This window comes from Zosterops lateralis, assembly GCF_965231275.1.
Source record: "Zosterops lateralis genome assembly, chromosome: 1".
Lineage (NCBI taxonomy): Eukaryota > Metazoa > Chordata > Aves > Passeriformes > Zosteropidae > Zosterops > Zosterops lateralis.
The window spans coordinates 20,068,807-20,083,876 of NC_139762.1; the positions used below are offsets into that span (position 1 = coordinate 20,068,807).

The window sequence follows — 15,070 nt, forward strand, 5'->3', positions numbered from 1 at the left end:
TATTATCTGACAGACAAGTTCTTTAACTTAGAGATATCCTCAGCTTCTCCAGCTCTCAGAAGTAACTGAGTAAACTCAGTTGGTTTCTCCCAGAGGTGTGCTGGCCTGCAGCTCCCCTGTACAGCTGAGGCTTCTGCAGGGGCATAAGAACCTGTGGCGAGAGCAGAGGAGACACCTCTCTGAGCCTGCTCCAGGCTGTGGTCACTCCTGCAACATCTCCAGCTATCACCTGCCCTTTTTCTTCTTTTGAATGAGGACTGCTGAAAGCTGCATCTTTCGAGAAGAAGCTCTTGACAGGCCCACTGGCCCAATTTTGATTCCTGTCATCTGTTGGTTCCTGGTTCAGAGTGGTGCTCTGCAGCAGGGTCTGATGTGGTTATCACCATTTCTCGTGTCACTGTGTCGTCCCTGAATTTCTTGCTTTCAAGTGTTTGAGTCTTTGCAGCACCTTCTCATGCTGCTTCATGTAAACAATATTGTATTCTTAGAATTTATGTCTATGTTTTGCATTCTTGTTCTCTTGAGAGAGAACTTGACTGATGGTCATATTGACCAATGGAGTCAGGAGGTTGTAACCTCTTTGGGCCAATCTTGGCCCTCTGTACAAAATGTATATAAGCCTATTGGAGTCAGATAATAAAGAGCTTTCCATGATTCACCAAGCTGCTGCCTGCTATCCTCTATGAGGCTCCACTCCCACGTCACAACGTGTTGCCCTTCTAAAGGCTGGGGTAACATCACTGGTGTCCTATCAGGCTAGACTGAAACTCTCTGGAACTAAGAGATCCAAGCTAGCCCCTCTTTCAGCCTTTGATAGCTTCTGATGAAGTCCTCAAGTAGGTCAGTGACTCTGGCAGTGTGACTCACTAGCAGTTGGGTACCAGGCTTAATTAAGATATGTATAACCACTTAGTCCAGCCTCGATAAGACTTTGATGCATCTGAACCCCTTGCAGCCCTGCAGGCCAGCCTGAGCTTTCAGTGCCAAGGCTGAAAATTATCCTCTTTGTTAGTGTTCTAGATAATAAGAAATAAAATATTTTATCTTTGAGGTGATTTGTATTTTCTTTCTTCTGTGATTGTCCTGTTTCTGTTTGTGAACTGGGTCCTCCAAATGTAGGAAAGTAGTTTACAATAGTGATAGAACTACCTTTTTTCTTCTTTCTCTACATTTTAATCTTTCATCCTTCTGTGCAGTATAGATTATAAAGGTAAGTTATTACTGAGTGAAGATACAGCTGGAAGCAGCCCAAATAGAATAAAAAAACCAATGACTCCTAATAGTCTTCTGATTTTTGGATTTTGTCTCAAGTATTTTCCTCCCTTAAGGGACAAAAAAACCCGACTAGCTCTGCAGATAAGATCGTTATGCTTTTAGCTCACTAGCTCATTTGGCAGATGATTTATAAAAGGATATTCACTTCACAGTCATCTCTTTCCTAGAAAAATTCCTGTCTCCAACATATTTTACTAATCCTTCCTTGGTAGAGGAGAAAAGTATATTGTACTCCAGTCCACAATATAAATCTTTCTAACTGACATGGTGCAGAAGAATTTTTAAGTTCTTACTCATAAACCGTCTCTGTTATCACATGGTAAACAAAATTCTAGATTGCTAAAGATTTTCTGAATATTAAAAAAATTAGTTGCAGACTTTCACTCTTCTCTAGAATATTTGGCAGTAGTATTCACCCTAGGCTATGGAAGACTTTAGGAAGTAGGAGGAATTAATCAAGAATTATGTTTTTATTGTTCAAGGTTTATTGATAGGAAAACTTAAATAAATTTTAAGAAAGGCAGAAATACTAAATGGTAAAGATTAATTTTATTAACTCCAGGATCAGACTTGTTTTTTTACACTAACTGACTGGAAATACTTACTAGGGTGGCAACAGCTGTGTCACAAAATACTGAAAATCAAGTAAAACTTCTTTAGGAGTTTTGCAGCATGAACTGGTGCTCCATGGTTATTTAAATTGGAACCATGCTTGGAATTTGTGGAACAGTTATTTTCTGTCTCATTCAGTAACTTCAAATGATTAATTCTACTGATGTGCTTTGTGTTTATCCTTTACTGAAACAATTGAAATAGAGAGAATTGTATAAACAGCATGTGCGTCTTTGTTTTTAGAAACAGTCCTCAGCTTTCTGGCTTGAACCTAGGAGTCAAAAATTGCATGACTTGGATTGTAGCTCTGGTTGTTATGGTTATTTTTCCATGAATATTTCAATTTTCTAGTTTGTTAACTTAGAAATAATAGTAATGTCTGTTCACTTCTCACAGTATTTTAAGATCTGAAGACTACAGAAAACAAATCAAATCCTGCCTGTACGTGCAGCTTCCATTACACTGAATTAATGAAATTACTCAAGCATGAAGTTACATTTGTAAAACTTTATAGATTATTATATAAATGTTAATATTTTTTCCAAATTTAAATATGTCATTGCAAATACTTAAAAATACTGAGGTCAGTTTAAAGGATGAGAATATATTATCTGGGTTACAGCTGAAAACAAACAATGTTATTGTAGTTATTGATAATTAATCTTATTTATGAAAAATTAAAGTATTTGATTTCTTAGGAAGATTTATAGTCAGACCAATTTGGAACTTGGAAAATTGCCTAGCCCTTTTATGAGAACTAGTATTTGCATTGCTAACAGTTTCATAATTATCTTTTCTTTTGGGGAAATGAAGGTGTTTTATAAGAAGGAAGTAGGAGCTGGCACAGCTGTAAAAGATACTCCAGAGATTGAAAGAGTAAAGAAAAATCAACAGAATATTAGTTCGGTAAGTGCTATTAACATAAATTATTCTTATGTGAGTAAAAGATGGACCAATTATTTTTTTATTTAATCTTGTTTACTAAGAAATTCTTCATTTTCGTATTACACCCACCTCTCATTCAAATAGTTGGCCGCTGGATTTTTGATATAGAGCTCTATTTTAGCACAGCTACAACTCCCCTCTACTGTAGTACTTCTGTGTCCAAAGGTAGAGATTCTAACTGAAGCATTAAGAACAATAAGAAAATATTTTAACTAAATATTTGAGGGAAGTGTTTACCTCTCAGGAGTGAGAAATATGAGATTCATTTCCCCATATGACAGACTGAACAACAGTTGTATTTGCAGGTTAGAACAAAAAGTTACAAAAAAGAAAATCTGTAATATTCTGTTAGAGACTGTATGTATTGCATAGGACCTGCTACAGTTTGCACTTCAAGATGAGAAAAAACATGTCCAGACTTCACCTGTGTGGAAAGGTGGGAAGTTGCTGCCTCTTTACACGCTGATGACAAGTCGATCTGTGGATCTGATGAGATTAGTTCTGAATCAATGTTGTTTATCTAAGGATATTCAATGTCTCTGGCACTTTATTAGGCAAATAAAAATAAAATATTAAAATGACTGTTTGTTTTGAATAGAACATTATCTTCTTATAAATATGAGGCAAAACATGGAAAAAACCTGAAAAGTGACTGCCAAGCATCAAAACCCTTGTGACTGCATTGTTCTCTTATATTTAGTGAGGAATCCTCTGGAGCAGTATTTATGTTTGTGACATGACTTTTCTGATTATTAGATTTTTTTTTAATAGTAAATTTTGAAAATAATGTATAGACATGATACTATGTTGCACTTAAATATTAGTTAAAACATGAATTAGGGCCTCTGGACACCTATTCTCATGGAATTTCCTTGTCTAGCGAATGGTGTGGAACACCTTACATCCCACCAAAGTAAGGTCAGCAGAGAATTTCCAAAAAATTTTGAAAAGCTCATATTTTCCTTGGGAAGTTTTTCTGCTCTATCCATTGCTTTTCATCTTGCCATTTTGAGTCACTGTGCAAGCTATCATGTGTCCTAAATCCCGAAATAGTTGGATAGTGAATAGTTGAAACCTGCTGTTTGGGAAGCTGTTGATTTTCTTGATTTTCACTCAAAGGTGAAGGGCTTTGTTTGTTTGTTTGTTTGTGGTTTTTTTTTGTTGTTATTTTGCTTTTAAATTTCCATTTACCACAGACTTTTATTTCAAGAGAAGTCACACAGATAGGAGAAGTCTTACTCTAATGTTTTTTACTTCAAAGTGAAGTGGAAAAACAGCGTATACTGTTCTTACTGTTTTAGAAATCCTAAATAGTGGTGAAGAGGTAAAAATGAAAGGTTGATCAGTATGCTAGTAAACACATTTGAACAAAATGTACCAAGAGAAGTACAGAATGCATTAGTGGTGTAGTGGTATGATGTAGGTAGCATGGCCTTTACCTTACTAGTCTTTGTGTAGAGTCAATATTTTATAAAAGGTATTTCATTACATGTAGTGTACTTGAAATTACTTTAGTCTTGTATAATATTTATTAGAGGTGTAGCATGCCCAATTTAAAGGCAATGTACAAGAATGTTTCAAATTACATGTCAGTGAGAGGGAAATTATATTGTGCAGTAAGAGGGAAATCGTATTGTGTAATTTACAGGAGTCCCAAAGGAAGGGTAAATTACACCAATTTTGAATCCATTAGATTTAAATATTTTACACGTATTTTTGAATTAGCCAGAAGAACTTGGGACAACCTTAAAACTATTTTCTGGGCTAAAAAAACTAGCATCTGGAATGTGAAGCAAATTTGCAGTGAGAGAAACACCAGGGCACCAAAATAACACTTACAGTACAACCAACCACACAAAAAAGTCCATTGAATCATGTTCTGGAAGTGATCAGATTCTTCCAGATTACATATGTAGGAGAAAAACATCAGAATGGTGTTTTCAAAGCCTAAAATACAAGGTGGCGACAGCCAAGGAGGTTGAGCTCATCTCACCTGTTGTGATGATTGGTTTGGAAAAAGCCAAGATCTCACAGAACTTTCAAAGCAAGCCACAGAGCCATGGACTGTAGCTGAATCTGAACTGAAAAGCTACAAATAACTAAGAACTTTAAAAAAACTTGTTTATATTGAAGGGCGGGTTGAACACAGCACTGGGAAGAAGCAGCACTTTGGGAGAAGATTCTCTTTGTGTTTTTGTTAGTGTGTAATCTATGAAGAAAGCACTGTGGTATGCCAGTCAATACCACAAAGCTGGGGTCTTATTAAAATTCAAATAACAGACATTTTGAAGCATTTTAAGGACAAGCAGCACTGCCAATTCTTAAACTTACCTAATAGTCTCTATTAAAAGACCCTTTTTTCTAGTGCTTTAGTATTTTTGCCAGTCTTAAACTGACTGGACTGAAATTTTCCATTCTTGGTCTGTACTTTGGGCTGGTTTGGGTTTATTTATTTATAAATTTCAGTCAAAGCAGCTTCCAAATATGAGCTTAGAGAAAAACAAGTTGTTTTGTCTGTGCTGTGAAACTGGGCATTCTCCAGAAGTACCATGTCTTGAAGAGAGAGTTGAAAATTGAATGTTAGGAAAAAACCAGTAAATATCTGACAGCACCTGTAAAGGCATTAACAATCCAGACAACTACATCCTCACCTGTGTGTCTGCATGCATATTTAGAGAACTTCAGTGAGACTTTAAAGCCATCCACCCTTTTAGGAACTAAAGTCTTAGTTTCTGAAATGCACTGGTAGACTCCATAGCCAGTTAACAGTAAGACAAAGTTATTGTCAGTGGTGTGGATCTTCAAGTAGTATATGAGCATCCCAATTAATGTGAAAATAGTCACAATCCCATTTGATGTATATTCCCAGTGTAAGAGTTTTAGTACACTAAAATTGTTATAAGCACTCTCTGCTGCATTGCATCAAACAAGATACATAGAGACCCTAGCAGACTGTGTTAGAAATTAAACATAACTGTTGCTTTTCAGGCCAATGGTGTTTGTAAATGTGGTCTAGTAGTGCAGTATGTGTAAGGGAGAGAGTATAAAGTGATAGTTGTATTTTAGTGCCTGTCTCTCTCTTCTTTAAATTGATAATATTTTTGTAATATCTGTTGTGCAGATTAAATACAAGGAAGAAATTCGGCGTGCAACAACTATTTCTGATCCACCTGAACTAAGGAGAGTTAAGGAAAACCAGAAGACTATTAGCAATGTGTGCCCCATTTTCATTTCTTGCACAGTTCTCTCTACCGTATCAAATGTGTTTGTGTCTTGGTGAATATGTCTGTGGTGTTTGTGCTACTTTTTGTTTGTCCTCAAAGACTATTTTAATCAATTAATGGTAAAATGAAAACTCCTTAGTCTTGCACTCTGATTCATAGCAATAAGAGTGAAGTATTCCTGTTGAAATAACAATTGACTGTGTTTGAAATAGAAGAACTGCCAGAGGGTGAGTACTAAGTATTGTGTGGAAAGATAGGACTGATTATTAAGGAGTGGTACTTTCCATCCAAATGCAATGTGCTCTTTAATGATGTCTAGCACACTTATGTATTTCTATTACTTAGAAACCTCTGTTATAACATCTTCTGACATGTTTGCTAGGTTCAGTACAAAGAACAGCTCTGCAAAGCTACACCTGTGAGTGTCACCCCTGAGATGGAAAGAGTCAAGAGGAATCAAGAGAATGTCAGCATGGGAAGTTGCTATCCTTTAATACTTTGTATAGTTTTTGGGTGCAGAAAATGAATACAAAGTTCTGCTTTCTGAAAGTGTGCCTTTCCTTTAGCCAGGGGGAAATGAATGGATTGTTATGTGTTGGAATTTGAGTAATGGAAGCAATTGTGAAAAGGCTTTGCTTGGTTTGAGAAATGGCAGGTGAAGTGTCACATATTCTATTAAAGAAATGGCTGCAATGCTTTGAGATGTTATTCTCTTCCTTGGATATTTGCAGAAAATCTTGACCATTTTTTTTTTTTAACAGAATATTTGTTTCCAGTTTTATTTTTCTTTGCTTTGTAAAAATTAGCTACAGTTGTGCTCAAACTTCTGCTCTCTTGCCTTCCTCCTTCTGGTTCGTCAGTAACCTTCCCATTAGACTGGAGCATGCCACTGCCTTCCTGCACTGAAGAAGTTGTACCCTGTTAATGAGTCCATGAGAGACCAGGCACTCTCCTCACTGAGAGCTGCCAGCAGCAGCCGCCATGGTTCATGGGTCCACAAAGAGCTACAATATTTCCCTAGGGTGCCTTCTGCTGCATTCACCAAAATAATTTTGAGCCACAATTTTCAAGAATTCTGTCCCTCTAACTCAGCTTCTGGATTATTGTTGATACATCTAGTTTTCCTAAAATGTATTCTGTTCAAAAACTGTTTTCCCAAGTGATTCAAACCAGTCTGTATAGTTTTTCTGCTCACACTGTTGTTTACTTTTCACCAGTTTTTGTGTTGTGCAAATTTCACTGGGAAGTTTAAATTCTTTTCAAGTCACTGGAATAGTTTTGAGTGAAGATTCTTTAACTTCAGCCATCTCTAGAAACATTAATTTTTGAATAGTGATTTTACCTTTATGAAAGTTAATTTGCAAATTTGATCCATTTGAAAGCTTACCATAGTTTTTGTAAGACATTAATTTTTCAATTGGAATACATTGATGTGGACAGACCAAAATTGTGTTGTGCTGGAAGACGGTTGCTTAAGCAATAGATGCCTTACTGCCACAGTACACTGCAGAATTGTGAGCATAATGTATCTGCACAGTTCACCAAGAGCTTGCTTTTGTATGGAAGCATTTATTTTGCATAAAAATATATATTAATTGGTATGAATTTGTTGCCAGAATCTGTTACTAAGTATTTACCATATCTGACTTCCCAACATGTGGGGCCAGAGTTAACATTAGATTTCTTGGTCTGTCAATGTCACATCCTGTCCCCTAGATCCTGATCCAGCCTTGAGTGTGCATTAGGTATAATGCTTTGTGTTTGGTTACAAAGTGATAACAGGGATATTCCTGCAGTACATGTAAATAAATGCATGGTGAAATTAGGCTGGATTCAATTGGCAGTTGTCTGACGTACTGCACCCTTGGTGTTTAATCACCTTCAAATATGTAGTATATAAAATTTAGAAAATAGATGGAGACCTTATGGTGTTTCTGTGTCTTGACAAATATATATTTACACTGGACCTTCCTGAAATTCAGTTTTTTATGTGCTCTGCTTGCCTTTACTGCATTATATGTGGCTTAACCTCATTCCAAATACAAGTTATTTCTCTGTAGAGCCAATCTGGTAAATGCTAAGATATTGTGTGCATATATGGGTATATATTCACAGAAATACATTAATATACAGCCTGTACAAAAAAAAAAAATTCAAGGTTATCTTTCAAAAATCAAGTTTTATAAACTTTAATAAGCTTCAGATGTATTTTAGCTTTTCAGTTGTTACCTGGATGACCTTTGAAGTAATGCATTTTTATATAAAACAAGGTGATATTGCTATACCTGAAATAGTGTGAATATATATTTTATTCTGTTAAATAATAGGTTCACTACAGAGAACAGCCTGGCAAAGCTACTGCTGTGAGTGTCACTCCTGAGATAGAAAGAGTCAGGAAGAATCAAGATAATATCAGCTCGGCAAGTTGTTTGAATCTTTTGTCATTCAGATTTTTTAGTCACTGTAGAAATACAAATATGGATATGCTTTTCCCTTTACATTTGCTGTATCAAAGAAATCCAACTGCATCCTTCACTGAAGAGATAATTGGTTTTATTCTTTGAGGACATGGACTGCATATATGTGCAGCAAACATATTCAGGGTTGTCTCATTATTCTTGCAAAAAAAGTAAGTGGTTGTGTTGGTGTCAATATTTTTCAAGGAGAGAGTCAGTAGTGGTCAGTCATCCTTTCAAGAATTTTTGTCTCTTGTTACCAAATTTGAGTTCCTAGATTGCCGGAGCGAATTGCTTTAAAAAAAAAGGAAATGAGAATTTAACCTCAGTGCAAATGTCTTTTTTTCTTTGCAATTCAAAGCATGAAAGTGTTCATTCCATTCTGTGACATGCCACCTGTGTTAGAGCTGAGTAGTTCTTCATAGACCCATTGCTAAATACTAAAGAGTAAGATAATATATATTTCTTGGCTTTTATGGTAATAAAATAAAATTGCTACTAAGTAGTGTAAGAAGCAGGAGACATTCTGTTAGGGAGCAAGGACGAAGTGCGAAAAGCCTGGTGAAGTAAAGGATAAGACCAATTATGCTGCAGTCTGTCCTCAACACTGAAACAACATCAGTGGCAAAGTCACTGCAGATGGTAAATAGAAGAGGTTTCATGCAGAATTGCTGTGGCAGAAGAGAATTACAAGTAATGAGCACTTTAGAACTGAGTGTAGGAGTGAAAAGTAGGTAGCTAAGGACAAAGAACAGAACCTGACATTGTAACTGCTTATATCTTAATCATGTTCTTAAAATACTCATGAATATTTACCAAAGTCAATTATTTTTGAGGTGTGTAGTTGAAAATAAGAGGAAAACTTCACAACAATTCTAGACTTTAAATAATTTTTTGATTTGTGAAAATGAAATACGTTTCACCAAGTGACTCATTGACTTTGTTTCTCAAGATTTACAGGGATAAATACTCCTCTATGTTAAGGAGAAAGATAAAAAACAATCTATGCTGGCTGTAATTATTCTGTCCAGAAAGTGCCTTATATTGAAAAGCATATGTAGCTGAATATATTTTCTAAGAGAATTTACTATTTAATTAAGAAGGGTTTGAAAAATATGCAATACCATATTTTTTTTCTCATACATTACTTGAAACTTACCTATGAAACACAGACACCAAGACATGTATTTTCGTGGGTGTGCTTTCTTAGCCAATACATAATCTTAAGGAGGCTTAGACAGTTTCAACACATGTTTTTTCTCATCACAAAACCAAGTTGAAATAGATTTGCACAACTCATTTGAGAAGCAATACTCCAAGGATAGGTAAATCTAAAATATTAACAGTGCACAGGTTACAGCATGATGTAGGAGCTAAGAGAGGCCATTGGTAGAAGAATTCAACAAGACAGAAGAAACTGTGAGAGTACTCCCTCCCAAACCAATAAGTAGGATCAGCTACTTTCACTATTTTAAAATTTTGAGTGTTTTTTTTCCTTATTATTTTTAACAGATAATTAACTATACATCTTTACTAGTCTGTAACATGCCACAAAATAAGCTGATCAGGAGAAATGTGATGCAAGAGATTCAGTGCTTACTGAGGCACAGAACCCAGAGCCCAAACCTTCATATAGGAAACAAAATATTCAGATTCTTCTCAAACATGTTGCTTTGTGCTGCTAGAAAAGACAAACTATTGAATGGGAGTAAGAAGCCTTCCAAAGGATTAAGCCTTTTGTAAGAATTGAATTCTCTGGGCTTCTCAGGTAATCCCAACCTGAAATCCCAACCATCAGCCATACAAATATGTTTTAAGGGTGTTCTAAGTCATATATTTCTTAGTATTTATCTTATTTTTCCATTGATAAATGAATGATTTCATTTATGTGATTCAAATGGTCACAAATCTCAGCTTTTACATAAATACTATTTTTTGAGTAAATGATTGATGGAATAAATGTGCCTTTTGGCCTTACCAATATCTCATCTGTATCCTCACTGTGAAATAATTTACCTTTCTTTACATGATTGTAAAGAAAGAAGACAACTGCTGGGCATTGTGGTTTGGAAAGGTACTGTTGCATGGTGTGATTCTCACCAGCCTTCCTACTGCAAACAAAAAATTCACCTGTGTTGTTGTTGCTGTTTTGCAGGTCAAGTACAGCAGTGATCAGAGGCAGATGAAAGGTAGACGTAGTGTGCTTCTAGACACACCTGAGCTAAGGCATGTCAAAGAAACACAAAACAACATCTCAATGGTAGGGTACTTTCTTCCTATGACTAGAACGTTCTAAGGAATGGCACTTGACTTCCACTGGATTTTGCCTTCCATTAATATAGGTAACTAATGAAACTCTCTCCTCAGGTATGGAAGGAATATTTTCTTTTTTCACCTGTAGAGGGAGTGTTTGCTAACTGCATAGGAGTGTAATGAACATTTTCAAAATACTAATAAACAGTTTTCTAACAGTTAAATGTCTGTTCTTTGGTTTGTTTTTTTTTTCTTTAAAAATATACACACATCATTTGAGCGTCACAATTTCACTGGATTAGGTGACACACTTCACCTTGTGCCTGTGCATGTTCCTGGTTTCTGCGTGACTTTGATTCTTGGAATGAGTTATTTTGTGTGCATCAGCTTGTGTGAGAATGTTTGTCAATTTAATTAATTGATGATTAAGTTATTTATAATGTAAATATGAATAATCAGCAGTACTACCTTTATAACTCTTACTAATACTGCGGTTTTGTTCCAACACTTGGTGCTGTAACACTTTCTACTCTAATGTCCCTTTTTCTAAATTTTTCTTAAGCAGGCAGTTTAGAATAACTGTTGTTCTTTCTAAAAATCTATTTTTAAAGCCAGCTGACATATGATAAAACAAGAGAGCAGAATATACATTTTGTATGGTACTGTGCAAGTAATCAGAATTATCAGTGAATGAAAATGCTTTAGTTCTTTAGAACTACTACTGCTGTGAAATTTTTACTGACAGATGTATTTGTCTGCATCAGTAGACAGCTAGCCTATCTTAGAGAAGAAGGGAATGGACCAGATGACCTCCTGAGGGCAGGGCTGTTTTGTGTCCTGTGTGACAGTAAGATGATGCTCTGCTGCTTAGGCTAGTGCCCAATTCAGTGTCATGGAAAAGAAATTCAAAATTGATAATAAAATATCAGAAAAACTAGTTAAGGTAATAGAAAATAACCTGGTTGGCCATCCGATCTATCTCGTGTGTATAACAATTCTGTTATGGTGCAAAGTCAAAGACTATGAGTCCTTCATAAACCAAACATATATTTATTCCTGCACAGAATAACCATTTGCTACCAATTGCAACCTGGGGGAAAAATTGTAATTCTCCTTGTTTTCCTAGGTAAAATATCATGAAGATTTTGAGAAGACAAAGGGCAGAGGCTTCACCCCAGTGGTAGATGATCCTATAACAGAGCGTGTACGGAAAAACACCCAAATTGTGAGTGATGCTGCATATAAAGGTGTGCATCCACATATTGTTGAAATGGATAGAAGACCTGGAATAATTGTTGGTAAGCTGTTAAATACTGTTGTTATTGAAAGCATGGTGGGGAAGATAAAAGCCCCTATTTGTGCTCTCCAGATTTCATTTTTTCCTCTTTTCTCACCATGAAACTTATGATTGAACTACAGGTTCCATGTCAGCTTCTAGAGGAGTCATAATGGAAATGAATGGGAGATACAGTATTTGCTCTGTAATTAAAAAAAAAAAAAAAAAATATATATATATATATATGGATAGTTTTTACTATTACTTTAAATTTGAATTTTGACTCTATAAGGAAGGTCAAAATAACGACAATCTCAATTTTACACAGAAAAAAGACGATTAAAACTGATTCTGCAAGATTTCAATGTTTAAATATTGCAGGCCAGTTTGAAATTTCCCCTTCTGTCAGTCAGTAATTTCTCCAGAATGGCACATATCTATTTACTTTGTTTGCACAATTTCACACAGCTTTAAAAATATCTCAAGCGATAGTTCATCACTACCTCATTAGATCTCTGGTAAGCCAAGTACCAGTGTTGAAAATTGATGTTCTGAAGGATGGTCCAAGATAAAAATGGGTGTTAAAGGGGTTATATGTAAAGACAAGATATTGCATAAAGGTATTATTTGACATAATCATAATGAACTCTATTTAAAATTCCAAGTGGATATTTGAAATTGCTTAAAAGTCAGCAAGTGTGCTATGGCAAAGGAAGCTGTCATATTTTTGATTTTCTTCTCATTTCCTTTTGTTTTTGTATGTCCCATTTCTGTTTTTCTGTGCTTTGCAGCCATGTAGACCCCAGAGGATCTGTGTGCAAAAACTCATACTGAGATAGCACATTAAAATTCTTCATATGTAGTGATACAATGAGGCTGACTTTGTTTGCCTCTCAAAACCCAAAGAAATTGCAGGAGAAATGGACTAACTTGTGTCTCATGTAGGCCATCCTCCTGCCCAGAGTAAGGTGAACTATGTTGTTCCTGGCAGATTCTTTTTCAGTCTATTCCTTAAAGTCTCCAAATAAGTCTCCCCCACATAAGGAAGTGTATTTCTTTCCTTTTTTGTTGCCATCCTTTATGTGTCTGTAGATACAGTAGCCTTATATGAGAAGGGATTTCCCAAAAGTGTGTGTTAGAGCTCTGCCTGGGGCAGGTGCTGATGATCTTCCATCACTACTCACTTTCATAGCCGTGGTACAGCCTAAGAAAAAGAGAAAGGCTCCTGTAAAATTTCAGTGAGACATTTCATTTGCAATTTGCTCTTTATGCTACCAACCTCCTCCTCTCTGCTGCATTGCATGGGTGCTGTAGCCCTGTGTAAGAACCATGTGTGCAACCTCATGTTCAGCAGCTGAAACCTTGCTAGCACAAGCAGATTGGAATGAAGGACATCCCTGAGATAGATTCTTGTAAGAACTGAGATATTAGTACTATTTATCACCTAAAAATATTCCAGTATGAAAACACACAGCAATTCTTAATTTCCCATGCCTGCCAAAGAGCAAGAATTGTACCACTATTTATAGGAAAAAGGCCATGACAAACCTGAAGGATTTCAGCTAATGCTTTTTTGGAATTAATAGCTACTTGTTTAAAAAGAGGCAGTGAGCTCCCTGCCCATGAAATGTCCTTGGCAGCTCAAAAAAAAATTTGCAAACTGAAAAACCTACTTATTACTCTCGTGAGTATTTTTCGTAGCTGAAAATTGTTCAGCTAGTTAGGAAAAGTGTGTCAGAATACCTCTGGTTGATTTTTAATGTATTATTGGTGAAGTTAGAACTACTCTTTCAAATGTCTGGTTACTAGAATTAATGACACTGCTCTGGCAAATAGGCACTAGTTTTAATCCTACTAAGCCATTCCAAACTCATCAAGATAAATTGAGCTTTGGAGAAACCACAATTCTCACATGAATATAAGGTTATTTTACCTTTGCAATAGTTACCTGGGAATTAAAACTGATTTGTATTATATATTGCCAAGATTCTGATTCTATGTAGGTTATTTCAGATTACAGAGATGGACAAAAGCAATACAAATCAATGACTCTTGCACTGGTGCTTCTATGAAGGCATACTTATATTTTCACTTACTAAGGCACGATCAAACAGGACAAGTTGGGCATTCACCAATTCCCCTACCCCTTCTCATGCCTGTCAGTACTTTATGTAGGTGCACAATTTATCTCCATTAGGACTAGCACATAGTTTATAAAAATATTTTGTGTTGCCTTTAATTTATGTTGGTAGGAAGGAGTTAGCACTATGCCTTACCTTAGGGGAGTTGTGGTAGATAATGTGTAAGGTACATACATTGAATGTATTCTAAAGCCATGAGATTTATTTTTTGTTAACTCTGCCTGTTCTTTCCATTGCATATAGGCTATTAATAATTTGAAACATGACATATTTGGGGTCCTCACAGTTCTTTACCTACCAACCCATTCTTTAGCTTGGTACCTCTCAAACTAGCAAAAGAATAAAAAAGTTGGGAAGACAGTTTTTTTCCCTACTTCCAGTATATGGAGTAAATCTTGTGGCCAGGTCTGCCCAAAAAGAAACTCACTAGTAAAAGTGTGTGATCTGGTAGATTTATGCTTTGACTGATTATACTTTACATCAAGGTTTTATTTGAAACTGGTTTGAAGAGATTAAAAAGTTTTATTAATTTTAGACATATCAGATACTATAGAATCATTTAGATTGGAAAAGAACATTTCGACCATCAAATGCAACCGTTAACCCAGGACTGTCAAGCCCACAACAAAACCATGTCCTCAAACATCATGTCAACACATCTTTTAAATATCTCCAGGGGGATGGCAACTCATCCACTTCCCTGGGCAGCCTGTTCCAGTGCTTGACAACCTTTCAGTGAAGAATCTTTCCCCTAATATCCAATATATAAACATCCCTGGCACACTTGGGGCCATTTTCTCACATCCTGTCACTTGTTACCTGGGAGAAGAGACCTATTCTCACATCACAACCACCTCCTTTCAGGTATTTGTAGAGAGTGGTAAGGTC

The 15,070-nt window shown here is 35.9% G+C and overlaps 1 protein-coding gene across 9 annotated transcripts in view; it reads left to right on the plus strand.

The window, feature by feature from the left end:
• Positions 1 to 15,070, plus strand: part of NEBL (nebulette) — a 251,730-nt gene that overhangs the window by 205,949 nt on the left and 30,711 nt on the right. For 4 of the 9 annotated variants that reach the window (XM_083861071.1, XM_083861074.1, XM_083861073.1 and 1 more), the window contains 2 exons: positions 2,701 to 2,793; positions 5,954 to 6,555. In XM_083861071.1, coding sequence (XP_083717197.1) covers positions 2,701 to 2,793; positions 5,954 to 6,112 — 252 coding nt within the window. In that variant the 3' untranslated portion in view covers positions 6,113 to 6,555. Of the gene's footprint in view, positions 1 to 2,700; positions 2,794 to 5,953; positions 6,556 to 10,667; positions 10,739 to 11,891; positions 12,064 to 15,070 lie in introns of those variants that run through there. The other 5 variants (XM_083861078.1, XM_083861079.1, XM_083861077.1 and 2 more) reach the window with 4 other exon arrangements.